Source organism: Balaenoptera physalus (genome assembly GCF_965194825.1).
Source record: "Balaenoptera physalus genome assembly, chromosome: 10".
NCBI lineage: Eukaryota > Metazoa > Chordata > Mammalia > Artiodactyla > Balaenopteridae > Balaenoptera > Balaenoptera physalus.
The window spans coordinates 74,595,383-74,619,469 of record NC_138889.1 but is presented as its reverse complement, the minus strand read 5'-3'; the positions used below and the strand labels follow the sequence as shown (position 1 = coordinate 74,619,469).

General features: G+C 37.9%; 2 protein-coding genes across 6 annotated transcripts in view; one reads left to right on the top strand and one right to left on the bottom strand.

Moving 5' to 3' along the window:
- NUCB2 (nucleobindin 2) overlaps positions 1-19,137 on the bottom strand; it is a 58,817-nt gene extending 39,680 nt beyond the window's left edge. For 2 of the 5 annotated variants that reach the window (XR_014267919.1, XM_082476555.1), the window contains exons 1-4: positions 18,764-18,957; positions 14,223-14,375; positions 2,746-2,889; positions 2,036-2,143 (exon numbers count right to left, since the gene is read on the bottom strand). Coding sequence is in view for 4 of the 5 variants with exons in the window: in XM_082476555.1 (XP_082332681.1) it covers positions 2,036-2,143; positions 2,746-2,889 (252 nt within the window). In the remaining variant the exon portion in view is untranslated. Of the gene's footprint in view, positions 1-2,035; positions 2,144-2,745; positions 2,890-14,222; positions 14,376-18,763; positions 18,961-19,007 lie in introns of those variants that run through there. The other 3 variants (XM_082476556.1, XM_082476553.1, XM_082476554.1) reach the window with 3 other exon arrangements.
- The window catches only part of LOC309667842 (uncharacterized protein), a gene marked incomplete at its 5' end in the record, with an annotated part of 57,003 nt that continues 50,469 nt past the window's right edge, over positions 17,554-24,087 (top strand). Inside the window, 3 exons of the mRNA XM_082476790.1 lie at positions 17,554-17,557; positions 18,786-19,442; positions 21,949-22,030. Coding sequence (XP_082332916.1) covers positions 17,554-17,557; positions 18,786-19,442; positions 21,949-22,030 — 743 coding nt within the window. The remainder of the gene's footprint in view (positions 17,558-18,785; positions 19,443-21,948; positions 22,031-24,087) is intronic.

Genomic DNA, 24,087 nt, shown 5'->3' with positions numbered 1-24,087 from the left:
TGACAGATGGTTACTAGACTTATTGTGGTGATCATTTCACAATGTATACAAATGTCAAATCACTATGTTGTACATATGAAACTAACATAATACTGTATGTCAAATATACTTCAATTAAAAAAAGATAATTCAAAAAAATAAAATAAAATAAAAAAGATAATTCAAGGGAATTATTGGCATAAGGCTGTTACCATTCTCCCAGAAAAATTCACAGTCTCCAAGAGGACAGCTGTGAACTAAAAGCCACACACAGGGATTTCCCTGGTGGCGCAGTGGTTAAGAATCCAACTGCCAATGCAGGGGACATGGGTTTGAGCCCTGGTCTGGGAAGATCCCACATGCCATGGAGCAACTAAGGCCGTGCGCCACAGCTACTGAGCCTGCGCTCTAGAGCCCGTGAGCCACAACTATTGAGCCTGAGTGCCACAACTACTGAAGCCCGAGTGCCTAGAGCCCATGCTCTGCAGCAAGAGAAGCCACCGCAATGTAAAGCCCACACATCGCAACGAAGAGTAGCTCCCGCTCACGGCAACTAGAGAAAGCCCACGTGCAGCAACAAAGACCCAACACAGTCAAAAATAAATGATAAATAAATAAATTTATTTTTTTTAAATAATAAAATAAATAAAAGCCACACACAGGTTCTGATAGTGGCCACAACCTAATGCGGGTCAGACTTTCACAGGGGCCCAGACCAGGGACAGAGACTAAAATAAGTATGTTTGATTCAGAAAGTTTCCTTCAAACAAAAGTTCCAGGTAAGATAACTTTTTAGGAAAGTTAAAAACAGATAAACAAAAATAACATAAGCAAACCAATAAAACTATCTTGAGAGGTATAACTGAAACTTTAAAATTAAATCATTGGAAATTTTTTTTTACTGCTGACGCTAAGATAAACCCAACTAAGTGGATTCATTACCCTTCAAGGGTGGGCTTTAAAAGAATCTCTCACGTCAGATCTTGGTTTTTACAACCTTTCTTTATTGTGAGTACTAAGGAGATGTATAGGGCTAGGATAATGTCAAATAAATAGGGTTCTTAGGACAGAGGCAAATAATTAAACCTCCCCTATTGAGATAAGATGTGGCCCATTACGTCTTCTATTAATCTGGACCTGATTAAAACACCAGAACTAAACCTGTGCTAAACCTTTGAATAGCTTCCTGCTGTCCTCACATCATGATTCAAGCCCCTTACCATGATGTACAAGGCCCTCTGTCATCTAGCCCATGACTCTTTCCAACCTCATCTTTTGGCCAGTCATGGCCTCCACTTCCCAGGCCAGGTTCCAGCAACAGTTACTCCTTCCAGGTTCCTATATATTCCTGTCTCTGTTCCCTTGCACCTTGGCCTAGCATGTCTCCCAATCTTTCTCCTTTTCTCAGCCACATATTTAAGCACAGGCATAATCTCTACCAGGAAGAAAGACTTCCCACTTTCCCCCACTGCTTCCTACTGAATTAGGTGTCCATCCTCTGTATCTCCAAAATGTATTATACACTCAGCGTATATTTATCTTAGTAATCGTTTTCTGGATATTAGTCTCCCTTGAGGGTTCTTTAAGGGCTAAGAATGAGTCTTTGTTTTTTGTTTGTTTGTTTGTCTTAATTATTTATTTTTTATTTTTGGTTGCGTTGGGTCTTCATTGCTACGCGCGGGCTTTCTCTAGTTGCAGCAAGCGGGGGCTACTCTTCCTTGCGGTGCACGGGCTTCTCATTGCAGTGGCTTCTCTTGCTGCGGAGGACGGGCTCTAGGTGCGTGGGCTTCAGTAGTTGTGGCACGCGGGCTCAGTAGTTGTGGCTCACGGGCTCTAGAGCACAGGCTCAGTAGTTGTGGCAAACGGGCTTAGTTGCTCCGTGGCATGTGGGATCTTCCCAGACCAGGGCTCGAACCCGTGTCCCCTGCACTGGCAGGTGGATTCTTAACCATTGTGCCACCAGGGAAGTCCCGAGTCTTATCTTTGTAATCCCAATACTTAGCTCAGTGTCTGGCATGCTCAAGTGTTTGTTAAATAATTATTTAATTACATTTACCTTTATTTCCTCTATGTCTGCTTTCTGGAGCTTTTCTCTGAAATGATTATCTGTTTCCAGCACATCAATCACTTGCTTGAGGTATTCATCATAATAAAGTCCAGTATCCTTCAAATTAAGAAACAAACAATAACTCTTCTGAAAGTTTTTCCTTTCCTGTATCTAAAGATTTCAATCCTAAAAAAAACAAAAACAAAAAAAAAAACCGTCTCGCAAAATGGCATTGAGACATACCTACTTTGATAGTTTGGGCAGTCAAAGTTAAAAGCTGTATTTCTCAAATGAAGAGAGTTGTATCAGAACCAATGTCATGTTCTACTCTTACATAAAGGTAGATTTTCTATATGGCTTAGACAATGAATACTTAACCAATATACTAATTGGTTTTACCCCCTTGTCACCTGTCTCTCCTCATTCTTATCTGTCTCTTCTCTGAATATAATACGTTTTCTTGGTTGGTTATCTCTACATTGGAAATGTATTATGATTAATTCTTCTATACACTATCTAATATACTAATTAGATATATATATCTAATATAATTACATTAAAAAAACTTTGTCTGATATTAAAGAACATATGCTTATCCAATACTCTTTTTACTGCTATTTCAGAAATAGTTCCTAAATGTCCAATTTTATAAGTAATAAATTCTTAGCAATATTTTAGTTAAAATTCTTCCCACAAGGTTATCTTTAGCATTCACTTACTGGTGGTTCTATCTTTGCACTGTCCACAGGTTGAGCATTTTCTACTTTTGTCTTGTCTATGTCTATAGGCACAGCTTCAAGAGCAGTAAGTATACATGTAACCAAGAGAAAACAATATTGTAGTAGGATGGTCCTCCACGTCATCTGAAATAAAGGTACAATTATATTAAGGTCCTGAAAAGATGTTTTCAAACTATATATACATGCATTCCCAATGCCACATTAATAATATATTTAATTTCAGGAAGTTTAATTCAACAAAAGAATTCTAGGAAAGGGGTTAAAAATAGATTATAACATCAAAAATAATGCTTAAAATAGATCACTAAAGAAAATCCGGAAAGAAATGCTTTTCAGCTAAAATTAAAATGACAAGTAAACAAAATTTTAAAGTTTAAACTGCTTATATCGTATAAGAAAACATTTGGTTAATTATAAAAGCTTCAAATAAAGACAGTAATGAGGGACTCAATTTTTTTTAAAATAAATAGTCCAAGTTTAAGAAAGGCAGAAGGGGGACTTCCCTGGTAGCACAGTGGTTAAGACTCCACGCTCCCAATGCAGGGGGCCCGGGTTTGATCCCTGGTCAAGGAACTAGATCCCACATGCATGCCGCAACCAGAAGTTCGCATGCTGCAACTAAGAAGTCCACATGCTGCAACTAAGGAGCTGGCGAGCTGCAACTAAGGAGCCCGCCTGCCGCAACTAAGACCCGGCACAACCAAATAAATAAATAAATTTTTTTTAAAAAAAAGGGAGAAAGGAAAACTATTTATTTTTTTCTCTATTGAAATACTAAAGAGCCAAAATTATTTCTGGATATAATATTTAAATTAGCTTCAATCGAATTTTGAAAATAAGTTGCTCTATGAACATAAATTGATTAAAAGAGACAAATAACTGGCTACAAGTATTCTCTTAACCTTCCTAGACATTATTTTATCATAGCCAATAGTCTTATGTTAAAATTCTGTTTGGCCAATAATTTTTCAGATAAATAGGTCAATAAAATATCAAGCAGGATGTAACAGTGTTGAAGCAAAAGAGGAACAACTATTGCTGGTCCCGCAATATTATTCAAACCTTGCTTATTCAGTTTCTACTTCATAAGGATCTTTGTAGCTCCAGAGGATCTACTACAAGAATTAGAATGAATAAAAAGCTCATACTTAATTGATTTTATGTAGAGAGAGTGATATTAGGATCCAAGTCAAAAATAATGGTCTGACCATCAATCTGGAATATGCATTATTAATTTAGAGACTCCCAAATTTAGCTGGCCATGGACTTTTTTTTTTAAAGTAACATGTTTTTATCTACAGAACACAATTTGGAAGAGTACATTGCCTCATTTTCACCACAACCCTACGTAGTACATAGAACAGTGACTCATTTTATAGATGAAGAAATTTTTAATGGAAACAAGTCACTCATAGAGCATTGTCTTACATTAACAAAATCACTAGAATCCACATTCTAGTGCTATTTCTAGTATATCAAATTTTTTAGCATCTTTATTGAGATATAATTCACATGCCATAAAATTCACCCATTTAAGGTACAGGATTTGACTATTCTATAAAGATGCTACTCAGTTTAGTTCTCAAACCTGAAGGATAAAATCATCTGGGAGCTTGTCAGAAATGCAAATTTTCAGCCTGCACCCAAGACCTCTGAAATCAGAATCTCTGGGGTGGGGACCCAGAATCTGTTTTAACAAACAATCCAGGTGATCCCCCTACATACGTATGCTCAAGACCAAGATTCACTCTTCTCTAGGACACTAGTTCAACATGATTGTCGTGAATAAATGTTTTTTATAATGAAATGGAGATACTGGCTCAATGAAGCTAAATAAGTTTCCATATTCGTGAGACTTTCAGAACTTCAGATCAGCTACTCTGCATTATGAATCTCTAATAGAAGGATGGTTTGTTTCTCCACAGAATCTTTCCCTAACCATGAATTACCTCCTCTTCCCACAATTATTTTTTATGACAACAAAGTTTACTTCTCATTCATGCTTCATGCCCACTGTAGGTACATGTTTTGTTTTTGCTCTTTTGAGATACAATTTACATGCTATAAAACTTACCCTTTTCAATTGTACAATTCAGTGGTTTTTAGTATATTCACAAGGCTGTGCAATTATCACCATTATCCAATTTTAGAACATTTTCATCACTCTAAAAATAACCCCCATACCCATTAGTAGTCACTCCCCACTCCCCCTATTCTCTCGGTCTCTGGCAACCATTAATCTACTTTCAGTCTATATAGATTTACCTATTCTGGACATTTCATATAAATGAAATCATATAACATGTGGCCTTTTGTGTCTGGCTTTTTTCATTTAGCATTGTTTTCAAGGTATAACCATGTTGTAACACGAATCAGCACTTCATTCCTTTTTTTTGGCTGCATTGGGTCTCGTTGCTGCGCGCAGGCTTTCTCTAGTTGCGGGGAGCGAGGGCTACTCTTCATTGGGGTGTGCAGGCTTCTCATTGCAGTGGCTTCTCTTGTTGCAGCGCACAGGCTCTAGGCACGCGGGCTTCAGTAATTGTAGCATGCGGGCTCAGTAGCTGTGGCACACGGGCCCTAGGGTGTGCAAGCTTCAGTAGTTGTGGCACGTGAGCTCAGTAGTTGTGGCTCGTGGACTCTAGAGCGCGGGCTCAGTAGTTGAGGCACATGGGCTTAGTTGCTCTGAGGCATGTGGGACCTTCCTGGACCAGGGATCGAACCCGTGTCCCTGCACTGGCCGGCAGATTCTTAATCACTGCGCCACCTGGGAAGTCCCAGAACTTCATTCTTTTTTACAGCTGAATAGATTTGCCATTGTATGGATATTCCACATTTTGTTTATCAATTCATCAGTTGATGGACATTTGGGTTATTTCTACTTTTTTGGCTAGTATGAATAACGCTACTATGAACATTTGTGTCAGGTTATTGTGTTAGCATATTTTGAATTCTTTAGGTTGTATACCTGGGAGTAGAATTGCTAGGTCAATTCCATAACTCCATGTTTAATTTTTTGAGGAACTGCCAAACTGTTTTCCATAGCAGCTGCACCTTTTCCCACTACCACCAGCAATATATGAGGATTCTAATTTTTCCACATCCTAACCAACACGTGCTATTGTCTATCTTTTTTATTATAGCCACCCTACTGGGTGTGAAGCGGTATCTCACTGTGATTTTGATTTGCATTTCACTGGCTAATGATGTTGAGCATCTTTTCAAGTATTTATTAGCTATACCTTTTACCTTTTAAAAAATTAATTTAAAAATATTAAGTTAGTTGTTTTTTCAAAAACTCTGAATTGAAACTTTTGTTTACCTTTGCAAGTCCCATATGCCACTGTAAACAGGCTGACCAAATGACCATTATACAACATAAAAGTTTTAAGTGTAATCATGGTTGAAAGGCCCAAGTTATGACTTAACTGCTCAAGTCAATTTTGATGTCTTCTACACACACTTCTGGAGCTTAATTAAGTCTCCGCAGCCCCTAACATGGTACCTGTACAGTCAGAAAATGAATAATTGCTAAAATGGTTTGAATAGTCTCTCTATAATGTACACAGAGAAAGTCAGCTCAGGGATATACCTCCATAACTTCATTTTGCAGACCCCATCAGGAACTGTGACTATCCCTTGATGTGGTCAATCCAGAGTTCAAAAGAATCTTTCAGGACTTCCCTGGTGGTGCAGTGGTTAAGAATCCGCCTGCCAATGCAGGGAACACAGGTTCAATCCCTGATCTGGGAAGATCCCACATTGCCGCGGAGCAGCTGAGTCCGTGCACCACAACTACTGAGCCTGTGCTCTAGAGCCCGCGGGACACAACTACTGAGCCTGTGTGCCGCAACTACTGAAGCTGGCATGCCTAGAGCAACAAGAGAAGCCACCACAATGAGAAGGCTGCGCACCGCTTCGAAGAGTAGCCCCTGCTCGCTGCCACTAGAGAAAGCCCTTGTGCAGCAATGAAGACACAACACAGCCAAAAATTGAATTAAATTAAAAAAAAACACATTAGAAGAATCTTTCACACAGACTTCTCCCCTCCACCTGTGTCATCTCTAATGTCCCTTAGGCTCTCCTTTTCCCACCATACAACACACGTACACATTAATAAGCAGTTCTGTCTTAGCAATTGGCAGCTATGTCACATACCTTGAAATATGCTCTTTTTTTTTTATAGTGTCCACCTTTACTTCAATACACAATAGAAGCTGAGAGTAATAAAAATAAACTATAGATAAATCCAATCTTGGAAGTGGAATCTCTTTACCAATTTGTCACTTCTGCTCTCTCACTCTTCTTTCAAGTCTACCATAAATACGAAGAGAGTCAAGCAAGAATGTGTTTGTATATATGAATGTGTCTATGTGTCTGTGTCCTGACAGCATCTCAAAGTGACAGAAAGTCTCTGGGCATCTACTCTAAAACATTGACTGAATTTATGGTTCATAAACATTTCACTGGGTCCCAGGCTTATTATAAATAACAATAGAAACCATCTATTGAGTGTCTACTATGTAGCAAGCAGTATGCCAAACTTTTTTATTATATTAACTAATCTATTTCTTATAATGGCCCTGTGAAATAAATATTATTATTCCCATTTTATAGTACAGAAATCTGAAACATATCAGTTAAAAAACTTGATCTGGGTCACACAGCAGTAAATCGTAGATCCAGAGTTTGGACCTGGGAGTGACTGACTTCAAAGAGTATGTCTGCTTTTAAGCACTGGTTCTCAAACTGTGGTCCCTGAAAGAGCAGCATCAACACCACCTGGGAATTTGTTAGAAATGCAAATTATCAGGGCTTACTCCAGATCTTCTAAATCAAAGAATCTTTGAGGGGGGTGAGGAAGAGAAGGGGGGGGGGCAAAATCTGTTTTAACAAGCCCTATAGGTGATTCCGAGGCATGCTAACATTTGAGGACATACTGCCTCTCCTTAGCTTTGTTTTTCACAAACCTCTTCTACTATGAGAGACAAAGAGAATGCGTATCTGAAAAGTAAATTTGGATCCTCAAGGAAACAAAAATCAGGTGTTACAACTAAGAAGGGTAAGGCAAAACTAAATTTAGGTCTATATTCTAATTCCAGCTGTACCATTCACTTGCTATGTGATCATAGGTCAGTCAATTAACTTTCCCTGCTTGTCTCCTCATTTTTTAAAATAATGAATTTTTTTAAAGAGATTTTAACTAGACCTCAGTATTCTTTAAGCTCTTAGATTCTATTGTCAGTTTATTCTTTTGAAAAATGTGTAGATCTTTTCTGTTACATTATCAGAAATATTACTCAAATTGTTTGTACTCACACCAATTGTAAGAAATTAAATTATATGATTTATAAATGTCTTTAAACCAAACATTGCTGATTCAGCCAGCTGAAAATTACCTTGGTAGATCAAAGAGAAGATCTGGGTGCTGGGATACAAAGAATACAAAAATCAACTACCAAAGAAAGTTCCTATCTAGATAAAATAAGAATGAAGTAAAGCCAGGAATGTTTCACACTTTCAATACAGAGTGTGAGACACTGTACACTTTAAAAAGAGTGAATTTTATGATATGTGAATCATATTTCAACTTTTTTTAAAGTAATGAAAAATAGAGCAAAAAATCTGAGCTTATAAAATAAAATGCGAACATTAAAAAAGGAACAAATACAATTTACAAACATCATTTACCTACAAAAGTATAGAGGTTTTAGAACTAGCCATGCTCTATAACTTTTCATAATTATCCAATTTTTACATTCTTAATGATTTTTGTCTGCTTGTCCTATCATACTAGAAAAGTGAAAATCTTGCACTTTAATTTTGGATTTATCTGTTTTTCTTTATAATTCTGTCCATTTTCATTTAAATATTTTGAGGCTATGTTATAAAATGTACACAAATTTAAGATTTTCTAGGTTCCTGGTGGATTTAATCTTTTTCACATTTGAGTGACCTTTATACCCCAATTTGCCTTAAGGTCTATTCTGACAGTAATATAGGTAAACCAGTTCTCTTTTGATTAGTGTGTAGATACACACAAACACACACACACACACATTCTCACACACTTACTTTATTTATTTTTTACATTCTCTAATAAATTTTCTTTTATTTGTATGATAAAGACCAGTTATATATAAAATATAAGTATCATATTTTGGGTTTTTTTGGTTATTTTGAAGTATACTTGGTAAGGATGAAATCTTCCTAGCTCATATTTTTATTTTATTTTTTATTTTTTTAACTTTTTATTTTATATTGGAGTATAGCCGATTAACAATGTTGTGATAGTTTCAGGTGCACAGCAAAGGGACTCAGCCACACATATGCATGTATATCCATTCTCCCCCAAACTCCCCTCCCATCCAGGCTGCCACATAACATTGAGCAGAGTTCCCTATGCTATACAGTAGTTCCTTGTTGGTTATCCATTTTAAACATAGCAGTTCCCAAGTTTTTTTAAAATTCAGCCTAATAATCTTTCCAATTAGAGTATTTTCTCTGTTTATATTTAATCAAATTACTGACATTGTACTTAATTCCTCAGTTTAACATCTCAGAAATCAGAGTGTTTTTCAGTTAATGGAATATTAAAATGTGGTTGACTAAGTGGCAATAGCAATATAATCTTTACGGCCTGCACATGCATGAACTTTATTATAGCTATTCCTACTGCCATCACTTCAGACTGAGTTTTTGCATTTTGGGTACTTCACAAATTGAATTTAATTGCCATTTAAAATGTCTTCAAAAGGATTAAATTATGATTTGGCATTGAAATGAAAAGCTATTCTGGGGAATTCCCTGGTGGCCTAGTGGTTAGGATTCTGGGCTTTCAATGCCGTGGCCCAGGTTCAATCCCTGGTCGGGGAATGAGATACCGCAAGCCTCGTGGCCAAAAAAAAAAAATATTTTGTAAACATAGAAATGAAGCAGCTGGTATTAGTGAAGCAAATATTTGATGTTAAAGGAATAACAGCAACTTTACATTTTCTTGTAAAGGAACATTTAAGTGCTTCACCTGACTTTAGACAGGAAGATACCAACAAATAGACAAAGCTGCCTTACATTTTGAGATGCAACAAGATTATCTATGAGCAGCCAAACAATGCAAATGAGGGCAGTAGAAACTGACAATGCCTCCAATATATAAAAAAAAAAATTATAGAACATGAGGCTGATTTGATGGATTCAGGAATCGTTAAGGCACATGTTAATTTGTCAGAGACTTCCTACCAAGACTGAACAGAAGCTGCATAATTTCCATGTAATCTGACGAAGAAACAAAGCTGAATTTAGTCAATAGGAAATGCTGAAAAAATCCTGATGTTCTTTACAGGCCTCAAAATGATATACTAATGCTAAAGGTACTAAAGAGATTGATATCCTGAGAATGGGTTACATAGGGAATAGCATATCACTGAAACACTAGCATAAGCACCTGTGGCCAAAAGTTGCTGCCATGTTAAATTTTAAACTACAAAAGCATTTCCCAAAAACGTTACTGTATATGTAAAAGAGGGATTATGGCTGACTTAAAGGAAGGCTAGCTAAATCTGGTTTGAATGTCCAAGAGCCTTTCAGGGTCTGCCAAGGGTATGAGTTTAGTTCTTGATGCATTCTGAGGCTGCGTACCTGCGTATTGAAAGAATAAGTTGCTGGAAAGGTATCACAACTTGATGTTATTCCTGATGCCATGTCTAGACAAACTAAAACCCCTCAAAATTTTAGTCAATAAACCACTGAAGGAGAGGTTGAGGAAAGAAGATGAATCTAACAAATTTCCATTGTCATCTTTTGAAAAGCACTAGCACCAAAGCTTGCAAAATGAGTATCATCTTTTGGAAAGCACTGGCATCAAAGCTTGCAAAATGAATGTCAGAGGCTTGGAAGAAAATTCCAGGCAAATGGTCTTAAAGAAATTCCCAGAATAAAATTACCCTCACTCTTCATAGTAGAGAGAACAATGTCGTGTGGGAAAACACAAACATTCACAATTCTGAATCAAGAAAGCATTTCAAAAGACTCAGACTATGAATGTGAAAAAGTCTTAGGAATACCTTAACCAATTTATTTAACTTGTAATTTCTTTATGTATCTGCAAAAGTGATGTGAGAAAAATCTATATGTTTAAATGAATCTTAAAAAGCACTTTCGGTAAACACAAAATGAAATTATAAGTGATAAAGCACAGTGTAATAGTTTAACTGGCAGTATGTGTTCTATATAGTATAAACTGGTGTCTTAATATCAATGGAGTCTTAGAGTTGATGAAACACCATCTTCTTTTTGGCTTTCTATTTATCCTGCCTCTTTAATATTTATCTCCTCTTCTTTCTTGCCTGTTTTTTTAAATTTTGTTTTTGACTGATGAGGAATTTTTAAAATATATCTTTCCCTTCTATTAGTTTCTAATCTTTTACTGTTTATTCTAGAAATAATTAGGACAATTAACTTACTGAAGTCTAAAGCTAATTAAAACATTTACTCCGTAATAAGCCCTCAATAAATGTTAACTGTTATAACAAAAGAAATGAAAATTTTTCTAGCTCATTAGGTAGAAAAGTAACGATACAAAGATGTCTTTAAACACCAAGATAATGTCAAATGTGTCAGAGATAGGTTTACAGATTTTCATTAACCCAGTAATATACAAATGTCCATACAAAAGAAGGAGAGATGAACGATAAGGAGAGGCAATGGAGAGAAAGGGAGACTAATTTACTTCTCTTCCATTATCAGGTTAGTAAGAATGGCCTTCTCCTTTCTTTTATCACTCTCTTCTTCCATAAGAACAGAGTCCTAAAGAGGAAATACTGGGCCAAACTAGCTGGCTGACACAGCAGACTGATCCAAACCAGGATAGGCTGAAAATTAACGCTCTGAAGTAGCATAATGTGAAATTCTAAATCAGGCAGTGATCTCAAGACAGCATGAAGGGATTTCCCTGGCGGCGCAGTGGTTAAGAATCCACCTGCCAATGCAGGGGACATGGGTTCGATCCCTGGTCGGGGAAGATCCCACATGCCGCAGAGCAACTAAGCCCCTGCCGCATGACTACTGAGCCTGCGAGCCACAACTACTGAGCCCATGCTCCACAACTACTGAAGCCCGCATGCCTATAGCCCGTGCTCCACAACAAGAAAAGCCACTGCAATGAGAAGCCTGCGCAACACAAGGAAGAGTAGCCCCCACTCACCGCAACTAGAGAAAGCACACGCACAGCAGACACAACACAGCCAAAAAAAAAAATAAAAGCATGGAAAGCACTGATCCCAAAGGCATTAGAGCCTCAAGAAAAATTACAAAATAAGCAGAGTTCTTGGGACTTCCCTGGTGGTCCAGTGGTTAAGAATCCGCCTTCCAATGCAGGGGACACAGATTCAATCCCTGGTTGGGGAGCTAAGATCCTATATGCCGCGGGGCAACTAACCCTGTGCGCCGCAACGAGAGAGAGAAGCCCGTGCACCACAATGAAGACCCAGCACAGCCAAAATTTAAAAAAAAAAAAAAAAAAGCAGAGTTCTTAAGCCTCTCCTAACATGCAGTAGATACAAAATAATTTCCTTAAATGTCTAAGTCCTAAAAGTAAGTTTAACTCTCCTTCCCTGTCTCCACCAAATCAAAATTCCCATTCATAAACAGAGGCACATTTCTCAACTACTGATTCGTACCAGTAATTATCCAGATTAAGTTTACTTGGGGTGTGTATGTGTGTGTGTGTTTCTCAAGAGTTTCCTGTTTTGCTTGTTTGTAGGGAGAAAAACCCTGGAAGTGGTTAAAATGCATGGTCACGGGTGAGAAGTGTGAAGAGTACAAAAAACTGAAACTAGTTTGTCTCTCTTTCCTTTTGTTTCTCTTCTTCCTCCCTCATCCATCTCTTTCTCCCTCCCTCAACCCTCCTCTTTTACTCCTATTCCTTTTAAATTTAAGACTGAATTGAAGTATGTTTTCTTTAATCTGTTATATGCTATTTATTAATTTAACAAATATTTACTAAGTACTCACTATATTCCAGCCATTATGCTGGATACAAAGGTAAGTGAGATAGACATGGTCCCTACCATCACAGAATTTTCAATCTAGTGTGGAAGTCAGCCTATTAAGTAAACAATTGCAATTTGAAAAAAGCTGCTTACAAAACAACATATAGCATGATCCTTTCTGTTAACTGAACAAATTTTAAGGCATTAAAATAGTATTCAGCAAATAAGACATTTTCAGTCAGGTGACTTACAATGCTAAATGTCTTAATTTGCTCCTTATATTCCTTCTAATATCCCTAAAAGATTGACTGAATCTTTAGGTTCTTCCTCCATCCAATTTCCATTTCCTAAATTTCAGTTTCCTTTTCTCAAAACTTTATTTCAATTCACTTTCTTTACAGATATAATGGCAATTGAATCATTTCATGTGACAAGTATAGGGTATATTTACATAATATTTATCCAAAAAAGTCTGGAAGGAAATAAAATATTGGTATACCTAAGTAAGTTAAGCAAGGGCTAGTAGTTAAGTAAGAGGAAATTTCAAGACGGTTAACAGTTAAGTTGTTTTAAAAAAACCACAACTTTTAACCAAGAAGAAAGGTAAAAATGTTCCTTGCATGACAACATTGAATTTAAATGTATCTTAAGGTGGATTACACTTTTCAACATAAATTTACTTCCTGATGACTTATTATGTGATACTCTTAGGATAACTTATCTCTGTCTTTTTAGTACTTTGCATAAAGCAAGTGGCTCAATAAATGTTAGCTACACAACCAACATCTACTATTGAACATTTATGGGTAATTTTTTTTAAATAACCAGAACAAATACCCAATCAAGACAGAAAGCCTTCTATAAGGAATCATGGGATAAACATAACAAAAGAAAAACAATGTATTAGATGAAAGTTATTTCCTTCTAGAGACAATGGTCAGACTTAAAGCTCTGCCATGGCAAATTACTGAAGCTTCTTTGAGTGGTTATCACAGCTTACAGATATCAGAGATGAAAGAGAAAAAGATGCATATTGTGGCAAATACTTCTATTTCTCAGCCAATATCCAAATCTTCCCTTCCTCTTCAATAACAAAAGCCCAATTTTATTCAGGGCAGCCATGTATCCAGCTACATTTCCCTGCTTCCCTGGTAGCCTGAGCTTTGGTTCAGGATAATCTCCTTAAAGGGAGAGGATGCATCCTTCTTTGTCTTTGCCTTGCTGCCTGGAACTTTGCTTTGACAGTTAGAGCTCTGGCAGCTATTTTGGACTATGAGGACCAGGGCCACATCTTAGGAATAGCAGATCAAAGAACTGGAAAAAGTTTAGGTCCCTGGTGACTTTATGAACCTACTATACCTATCCTAGGCTGCTTACCTCAAAACTTACTTTACATGAGAAAATAAACATTTTATGTTGAAGCCACCACTAAGTCCGTTTTCATTTTTGCTTTCTTAACTGATCACTTACCTTCAAACAGGTAAAGAATTTTTATCTCCTTTTTACAGATCAGGCAACTGAAATCCAGAGAGGTAAGATGACTTGCGCAAGATCAGTTAGTGAAGAGGTGGGTCTGGCTCCTGGCTCAATGCTTTTTCGCTAAGAATTGACTCTTAACAGGTTCTAAATATATGTAAAAAAAATAAAAAATAAAAAAATAAAAATAAACATAAATTTAGCCTTATTGCAGTGGTAATGGCACATGACAGTGTAAACATTTGTCAAATCCTGTGATAAGAAAAGGTGCCAAATTTCTATAAAGTGGAATGAGACTGTATCATATGCCAGTGAGGGAAGGGAAAGAAATATATTAACTAAACAGAATCAAAGACCAGAATAAGCAAAGATACTCATTTATTGTACCCAGGTTTTACCATATTGCTCCTCTTTTAAATAACTAAGAAAAGTTCAAATGAAAAGCTTATTTTCCTCTGCAATGAGACTTCAATATATAGGGTAAGTTTCCCCATTAAATCCTTAACTGGAATTTTTCTTAAAATCTTTATCTGGAATATTTTTTGACTCTTACCACCGCTTTTAAAAATTAACCTTGGCCCCAGCCTCAGACATAGTGATCAGTAATAAAGCAAAACATCTCAAAGTCTTTTTTGAAATCCACTACCTAACTGTAAAATACAAGGCAGTTAGCTCATGTGCAAACTCACCAGTGAACATAATTATTTCTAAGCAGTATGTAAAGAAAATAAGGAAATAAAATATCTTCAAGTTTTAAGAACACATATTTATTTCTTTTCATGGTACTATATTTAACATAAAATTATCTAAGCAGGAGAGTAATCATATGCATGTAATATGTCGGAAAAGCACATGACTTTTATTAACACAGCATGGTCAAAAATAAACAGCAGATTTAATCCTAAACACTCCCATTTATTGGCAAGCTATTTGACTCTCTGAGTCTCGATTTTCCTATCTATAAAGTTGAACAAACTACTTCTCCATTAAGTTTTTGACTGGATGAAAATAAGAATGAATACAATGTAACTAGCACAGTACTGGCAATAGTAAATGCTCCATAAACAGTAATGCCCTTCCTGTCTTGAAAATTTAATATCTATATATTTAAATAATTTAAATCTGTGCTGTAAACACCCAAAGTCATTGAACTTAAAAAGCAATAAACCAGTTTGACATACAACCTTAAATGTCATTTTTTGAAAGGCCATGTTAGAGCTCTCCTCTGAGCATTGCCATAGCCAAAGTCCTGATGCAGCTGTAGGCCAATGAAAAGAATACATCCAACGAAAGAAGAACACAATCTCTTCCTCCCTGGAATTAAAACAGAGCTTCTGGGATTCCCTGGTGGCGCGGTGGTTAAGAATCCGCCTGCCAGTGCAGGGGACATAGGATCGAGCCCTAGTCTGGGAAGATCCCACATGCCGTGCAGCAACTAAGCCCATGCGCCACAACTACTAAGCCTACGCTCTAGAGCCCACGAGCCACAACTACTGAGCGCAGCATGCCTCAACTACTGAAGCCCGCGCGTCTACAGCCCGTGCTCCGCAACAAGAGAAGCCACCGCAATGAGAAGCCCGCGCACCTCAATGAACAGTAGCCCCCGCTCATCACAACTAGAGAAAAGCCCGCGAGCAGCAGCGAAGACCCAACGCAGCCAAAATAAATAACTAAATAAATAAAATTAAAAATAAAATATATATATGAAAAAAAGAAACTTTCTAAAATTAAAAAAAATAAAACATCAGATGTATGACCAGCTGCGCTGGACTCCAACCCTTCCCTGTATCAAGATATCAGCATAGATCTTAGTGTCTCTGTTGCTCATATCTGTAGAAAAAGACACCAATCAAGAAAACCAGTATATTGCCTTTTTTTTCCAACCTTAAAAGACAGTTACAGTATTCTTTTTTTTTTAATTACCATTCTTTTAATTGAAGTATAGTTAATTTACAATGTTGTGTTACTTGCAGGTGTACAGCAAAGTGATTCAGTTATATATATATTTATATTTATTCTTTTTCAGATTCTTTTCCATTATAGGTTATTACAAGATACTGAATATAGTTTCCTATGCTATACAGTAGGTCCTTGTTGTTTATTTTATATATAGTAGTGTGTAAATGTTAATCTCAAACTCCTAATTTATCTCTCCCTCTCCCCTACAGTATTCTTGATGATAAGCTTCTGAAAAGCAGATACTGTCGCACATATGTATACTCAATAAACATATGAGCAACAGTAAAAATTTTAAATTTATTAAAATTACAATGTGTTCATTATTTACACATACTGTACTTCAATAACTAAAATACAGTATGTCAAGAAGCTCTGCCAAAAAAAAAAAAACAAAGAAAAAACAAACAAAAAACTCTGCCAAAAATAAAAGCATGCAACTGCTATCTCATTTTCCATTAGGCTGCCTTAAATTTTTAAAATCAGAGAATGCTGGGACCAGAAATGATCTTAGAGGTTGTTCGGTTCAGACCCTACGTTTATAAAAGGTTATAAGGCACAGGGAGGTTAACTGAGTTGGCCAAGATCATTTGGCAGAGCCAGGATTGGAATCTGGCCATTTAATTCTAATTAAATGTACTTTTTACCATATTGTGGTGGTTTTTAAAAATTTTAGATTGAAAATCATTAAAGTGATCAATGGTTTTCCTTGAATAAATTATTTTAAATTGTTAGGAGCCTGTTTTTTAAAGTCTATAAACTAATTGCTTGTATTAAACTCCTGAGCCTGTTTTTTAAAGTCTACAAACTAATTGCATGTATTAAACATAAAAATAACAATTTCCCCTTTCTAGACCTTCAGTTATTTAGAAAAAGTTAATCATCTATCATGTCAAATATAGTCAACTCAATTACAATACTTAAAAGATTATTGACTTTAAGAATTATTTTCAGTACATTTTGAAATCCTACACTTGATTCCTCCAGCTACCCAACACTTAAAAGGGTATTTTGCACACTTCAGTCATCTAAAGGGTCCTTAGAAAGTGGAAAGCAATTTAAATATTATTCTAAATAACACAAAATTAGTTTGGTATGTCTATAGAGATACATAACATATTCCAAAATAAAAAGACACTGGTATTGATCATGTTACTGATACTCTATATTAGTGCCCATAATAACTAGTGTTTTGAAAGGTACCCTTATTGTCTTAATTGTGCATTTCATTTTAACTGCTGTTCACAGAGCACAAACCAGCTTGGCAAAAAGTATACTGAAAGGGTATATACAAAATGTGTGGTATGAACAATAAGTACCTCAGGAGATCAGAGAAAGGTAAACACAACATGGACTTCACCCTTGCAAAATGGGTAAAACTAGAATAGAAGGGGAACAACATAGGTAACCACAAGGAGACAAATGAATTTTTCACTTGTCTTGAAAAGCTGGACCAGATCATGGAGAATTTAAAGACCAAGATGAGAAACAGAAGTTCCTATGTTTACCCTAATAACAAGAGGGATATTATTTGAGATTTCATTTCTAATTCTAATTTCCATGTTTTTTCTTAAAATTTTGACTCTACAAACTGAGGAAGAATTGTTGAAACATCTGTTTGTTCAACGTTTGTTGAACTTGGTTTTCAAGTGTTATAAAACAAGAACTAACACTCGGCTTAAATCAGAATGAGTCCCGAGGCAACATCTATGAGGAACAAGATGCAAGAATCTGGATATTGGCTGACACTATTCAACAGAATTTACCAGGGAAGCTCTTAAGAAACAAGTAATTTAAGTACGCTGTAAAAGAAGCTATAAATTAACGGATCCAAATCTATTATACCACTAGTCATACTACTTTTAATGAATTCCTTAAAGTAAATATCTCATGAATTCTTTCAGTTCTTATACGGAAAGTCCATAATCTCCTTCAGACAACATTGACTATCAGACATAATTGCATTTAACCTCCCTTCTCCCTCCTCCCCCCTTTTTTAACCCAGGTAATATATAGTTTGGTGTTCATATTCACTCATGAATTTAATAGCCTTAATAAAAGGCTTAGACGGCAGCACTTATTTAATTGTGTAAATGGACATTATCCAATTTAGGAGTTTAGTGGACACTTTGAGACTTTCAAGAGGTTCTGTCTCCCAGAAATGAGAGTAATGGTTCAATGGTTTATGTTCATATTTTCTTTCTTGAGATTATAAAATAATTGCCTTCCAAGACCACTGCCAGCACCAACCACAACAATAACCACATTTACTCACTCAGTCACTATTTAGCAGGTGCAACAAGGAAGTACCATCTTTCTCAAACCCTGTACCATCATCTCACACCTAATGGTTTGTCACTTAGAGAAAACAATACCACACCTGGCACGAACTTTCTCCTCCCCTAATGTCAGCGGTTGCCGGCTGAACAGAACCGGCAGAAGAGCAGGATTCACCGGCCTATCTTAGCTCTGCGCCTCAGCCGGTGGTGAGCATCAGTCTCTCCAGGGGGCACCTCCCTCGCCCATCAACCTGCCAAGGCCGGGCTGGAGCCCAGCCTGGGACTTGGTCCTGCACTCACCCCCCGCCTGCTCCTCGCCAAGAGCCTGCCACTTTCATCGACCGCAAAGAAAGCACGGGTGCCCGGCAGCGAGTGGAACGGAGAAAGAGACCCCGCGTCTCAAGCTCGAGCTGGAAGCCACTCTCCACCGTGCCCGCCCAACCGTGGAGCTCCCACCATCCTTACTGCCGGGGCAGGGTAGGCGAAGACCTGAGCTTTATCTCAGGACCCACCCCAGCCTCCCGCGGTGCAGAGCCTCACCCACCTCGAGATCGCCGGCCTTACGAAGCCGCGTCTCCACACGCGAAGCTCCGCCTGCTGAACGCTTGCAGCGCACAGACCTGCCTCGCCAGCCCCCAGCCGGCGGCTCTGCTCTGTACTTCTACCCACCGCGCGCTCCCGCCTCCTTGCTGCCATGGCGACCGCCCCGGGCCCCAGCAGCCGCTAATTGGTCCTACCCGGAGAGTGGAAGGCGCCGATTGGCAAGGGCGGAGACCAGGCCGCGCTGGAGGGCTTGGAGGCGGGCGGTGTGGAGAGCTAACGCGTAGGAGCCCCGGGGAGGGTGAGCCAAGAGGGACGTGGCGCTCTGCGGCGCGGGCTGAGAAGCCGCGCCCCTTCCTTCTCTGGCTTTCATGGAGAGTCCTGTGGAGCAGGATTTGGGTGGGTGAGGTGCTTACCCGGGACGCGGACAAAAACCCAGGTATCTCCTCCCCTTCGGCCCGTGGTCCGCGCCGGCAGCTCCCGGACTGGTCAGAGACAGGCTGTTAGGCTCGTTTTCAACCACAGGCCTCGCTTGGGTCTAACACCCCGGGCCTCCTCCATGGCGGGAATCTTACTCATATTTGTAACCTCACCCTCCCCTGTTTTGCTGGGCCCTGGACCACTATGGCTTGATTGCTTTTATTTCACCTTGTCTCACACCCATCTGCGGACATCTGTCTTTTCTTCACACCCTTCTCATAGAACTGAGACATCTACTCCACAACCCTCATTTTAAAGATAGGAAAACTCAGCTTCAAAGATACTAGTGGCGAGGGTTAGAGAAGCTTTTGGAGCCTCAAGGCTGGTTTCGAAACTTAAGTCTGCCAAATAATGGCATCTTTCTCCGAGCCTTAGTTTTCTCCCTTGTGAAAAATAGTATATACCTCAGAGTTGTTAGTGAAGATTAGATAAGATTCCCGAAAACCAGTATAGAACCTGTTGCATATATGTTAGTAATGGTAGCTTCTTTTTATCAGGAAGTAATAGAGAATAGTAGCTGAGTCACAAATTTGGAGCCAGACTGCCTATGTCAAACCAATTCCTTGACTCGCAGCAAGTTATTTAAGTGCTCTGTGCCTCACTTCTTTTTAGCGCTGATTTGCCTTTCCAGGTTGCTTGGTTGGCCAAAAAGGGCGTATGCGTTTTTTCCTCCTTACAGCGTAAGTTAATAGAAAAGTGACAGGCATATAGTAAGTGCTCAGTAAATGTTAGCCCTTCTCACTTTAGTGGCTGAGCTACAACTATAATTCAGGTCTCTAGATTCCAAGACCAGCAATCTTTACTCTTAGACACCTCTCATCTGTATACTTACAACAGTGCCTGGAGGTTAAGCTTTTTTGAAGGTTCAGGAGGAAACACTTGTCCATTTTCTTAAAATCTCAAACTCTCTCTCTTATCATCATGAAAGTCCTAGAATGTTATGACTCTGCCTTCACTGAGGGTTTAATAGCAGAGACAAATGTGAGGAAAGTAATCATATTCGGTTCTGATGGAGAGATTGAAAAGTGAAAACACTAGAGAAAGAAAAGATATTCAAGAGGTTATGGTATAGGAGGACTAAATTTCTATTTGAAAAACATGAGAAATACTAATACGGGGGTATTGGTTATGTACCATTAGTAAGCAATGTTAGTGTTAGGTCAGGAGACAATACCACATCCCATCAATGTGGAAAACACTAAACTGTAAATACATCAAAGGCAGAAGCTATCTTCCACATTTTTATTACCCATTATCTACCAAAGGGCCAAGTACACTGTGCCTGATCTAGGCCCTAAAAATTGGGATAAACCCTTTAAGGGGAGACCCTGAAAGATCTTGTAATAATCTATCTAGATTATTTATCTAGATAAATATTATTTATTACTATTATCTAGTAATCCAGTGGAGAAGAAGAATGGAAAATGAGAAATTGGATTAGTCCAACAACACGATGAAAAGAAAAAGATAACACTAGCTTGGTGACTGAGATGCTGGCAATATTCTCAGCAATATTCTGGGGTGAAAGAAGAAGAAAACAAGAAAGACAGGAAAACCAAGATGAAACAGCAAGACTCAGGATTAGGAGAGATCACTGAGGAAAGTATTTAAGAATGTCGTGTGCCTGTAAAGCAGGCAATAGCTTCTCTTATACTAGTAAAGACTATTTTGTGGTAGAGAAAAATAGGAATGTTGACAGTGAGCCCTGGAACTATGAGCTCATGTGAGGGACTTATAAGGAAATGTTATTACTTAATAGGTAAAACCCCAAACTTGGAGAGGGAAAAAACAAGACTTTGGAGTCAGACCTGGGTCCCAGCCCTGCCTGGATTAAAAACTCAGTTCTATCTTTTATTAGTAGAGTGTCTTCTGGCAAGTTACTTAACCTCTCTCCATAGCATAGCTTCCTCACCTATAGCATGGAGGCAATAATAGTTCCCACCTCATAGACTTGTGAGGATTAAATGTGTTTATATTTGTAAAGCAGAGCAGTGCCTGGCACATAGTAAGTGCTATATTAATGTCTGATACAATATTGGTCTCAGTTTCTCCATCTGTAACCTGGGAGCATAATATTGAACTTACTGTAAGGGTTCAAAGGATGTATGTAAACTGTTAGAGAAGAGATGCTCAATAAATATTATTTCTCTGCCCCCTCCACCCCTGCAAGCCCTCAGCCTGTTACCTCTGAACTCCTTTCTGATTAACACTGCCACTGCCATCAAGGGGCTATTGCTCAACCTGGTCTAAGCAAGGATAAAATATCTTTGCTTGATTTTTCTTGGCTCAGATGAAAAGCTCAAAATGAGTTTACTGGAGGCCAGGAGAAAATAAAAGGGAAACAACTCCAGAGAACCAGCTGATGTGAAGCCTGCCCCATACCTTGGTCTTCCAGGAAAAAAAAAAAAAGGTGTCAGGGAGATTCTGGCTTTTTAATACTTCAATTTTCCCCTTCTCACTTCTAGGATCCCACAGGACATCACCTGGCCAAGTTCTTCATTGTGTTCAGAATGGGGGAGAGGGAGGCAGGAGTACTTACAAGAGACAGTAAGTAATCAGAAAGAGGAAAACAACAGTACACTGTACATGGGCACCAAGACTTAACAGTTTTATTATGATCTAGGTCAGTGGTCAGCAAACCAGGCCCTTGGGCCAAATCACCCAACTGCCTGTTCTTGTAAATAGTTTTATTGGAACACAGCCATTCTCAACAGCCACACTCATTTGCCTATGTATTGTCTCTGATTGCTTTTGAATTACAAGGGCAAGGTTGAGTGGCTGTAATGGAGAATCTATGGCCCTCAAAGCCAAATATATTTACTACTTGACTCTTTACAGAAAAAAAATTGCTAACCTTTGATCTTGATAATTCACCCAGAATCTTTTGTCAATATCCCGACTGCAAAAATGTTCACCTTCGTCAAATCCCCTAATCCATTGCTTCTCAAACTTTAATGTGCATACAAATTACCTGGGAGGTCTTATTAAAATGCAGATTCTGATTCAGTAGATCTACAATGAGGCCTGAGGTTCTGCATTTCTAACAAACACTAGGGTGATACCAGTATTGCTAGTCCCTAGATCAAACTTCATTCCATCAGCCTTTTCTTTAAATTTATTTTATTGAGATATAATTGACATTTCATTATATTAGTTTCAAGTATACAACATAATGTTTCAATATTACGTATTCAATATGTATATATTGCAAAATGATCACCACAATATGTCTAGTTAATGTCCATCACCACACATAGATAACAATTTTTTTTTCTTGTGCTGAGACTTAAGATTTACTCTCTTTAGCAACTTTCAAATGTGAAATACAGTATTTCAAACTACATAAAGGACCAACTGTATAGCACAGGGAACTCTGCTCAATACTGTGTAATGACCTATATGGGAAAAGAATCTAAAAAAGATGGATATATGTATATGTATAACTGATTCACTTTGCTGTACACCTAAAACTAACACAACATTGTAAATCAACTATACTCCAATAAAAATTTTTTAAAAAACCCTAATTAAACTTAAAAGCTTTTGCACAGCAAAGGAAACCATAAACAAGACGAAAAGACAACCCTCAGAATGGGAGAAAATATTTGCAAATGAATCAACGGACAAAGGATTAATCTCCAAAATATATAAACAGCTCATTCAGCTCAATATCAAAGAAACAAACACCGCAATCCAAAAATGGGCAGAAGACCTAAATAGACATTTCTCCAAAGAAGACATACAGATGGCCACGAAGCACATGAAAAGCTGCTCAACATCACTAATTATTAGAGAAATGCAAATCAAAACTACAATGAGGTATCACCTCACTCCTGTTAGAATGGGCATCATCAGAAAATCTACAAACAACAAATGCTGGAGAGGGTGTGGAGAAAAGGGAACCCTCTTGCACTGTTGGTGGGAATGTAAATTGATACAGCCACTATGGAGAACAATATGGAGGTTCCTTAAAAAACTAAAAATAGAATTACCATATGACCCAGCAATCCCACTACTGGGCATATACCCAGAGAAAACCGTAATTCAAAAAGACACATGCACCCGAATGTTCATTGCAGCACTATTTACAATAGCCAGGTCATGGAAGCAACCTAAATGCCCATCAACAGACGAATGGATAAAGAAGATGTGGTACATATATACGATGGAATATTACTCAGCCATAAAAAGGAACGAAATTGAGTCATTTGTTGAGACGTGGATGGATCTAGAGACTGTCATACAGAGTGAAGTAAGTCAGAAAGAGAAAAACAAATATCATATATTAATGCATGTATGTGGAACCTAGAAAAATGGTATAGATGAACCGGTTTGCAGGGCAGAAGTTGAGACACAGATGTAGAGAACAAACGTATGGACACCAAGGGGGGAAAACTGCGGTGGGGTGGGGATGGTGGTGTGCTGAATTGGGCGATTGGGATTGACATGTATACACTGATGTGTATAAAATTGATGCCTAATAAGAACCTGCAGTATAAAAAAACAAACAAAACAACTAATACTAAACTTTCATTGGGTTATTTGTATGGAAATATGTTAATATAAATGTTTCAGACATTACATGAAATTCCTAAAAATCTTAT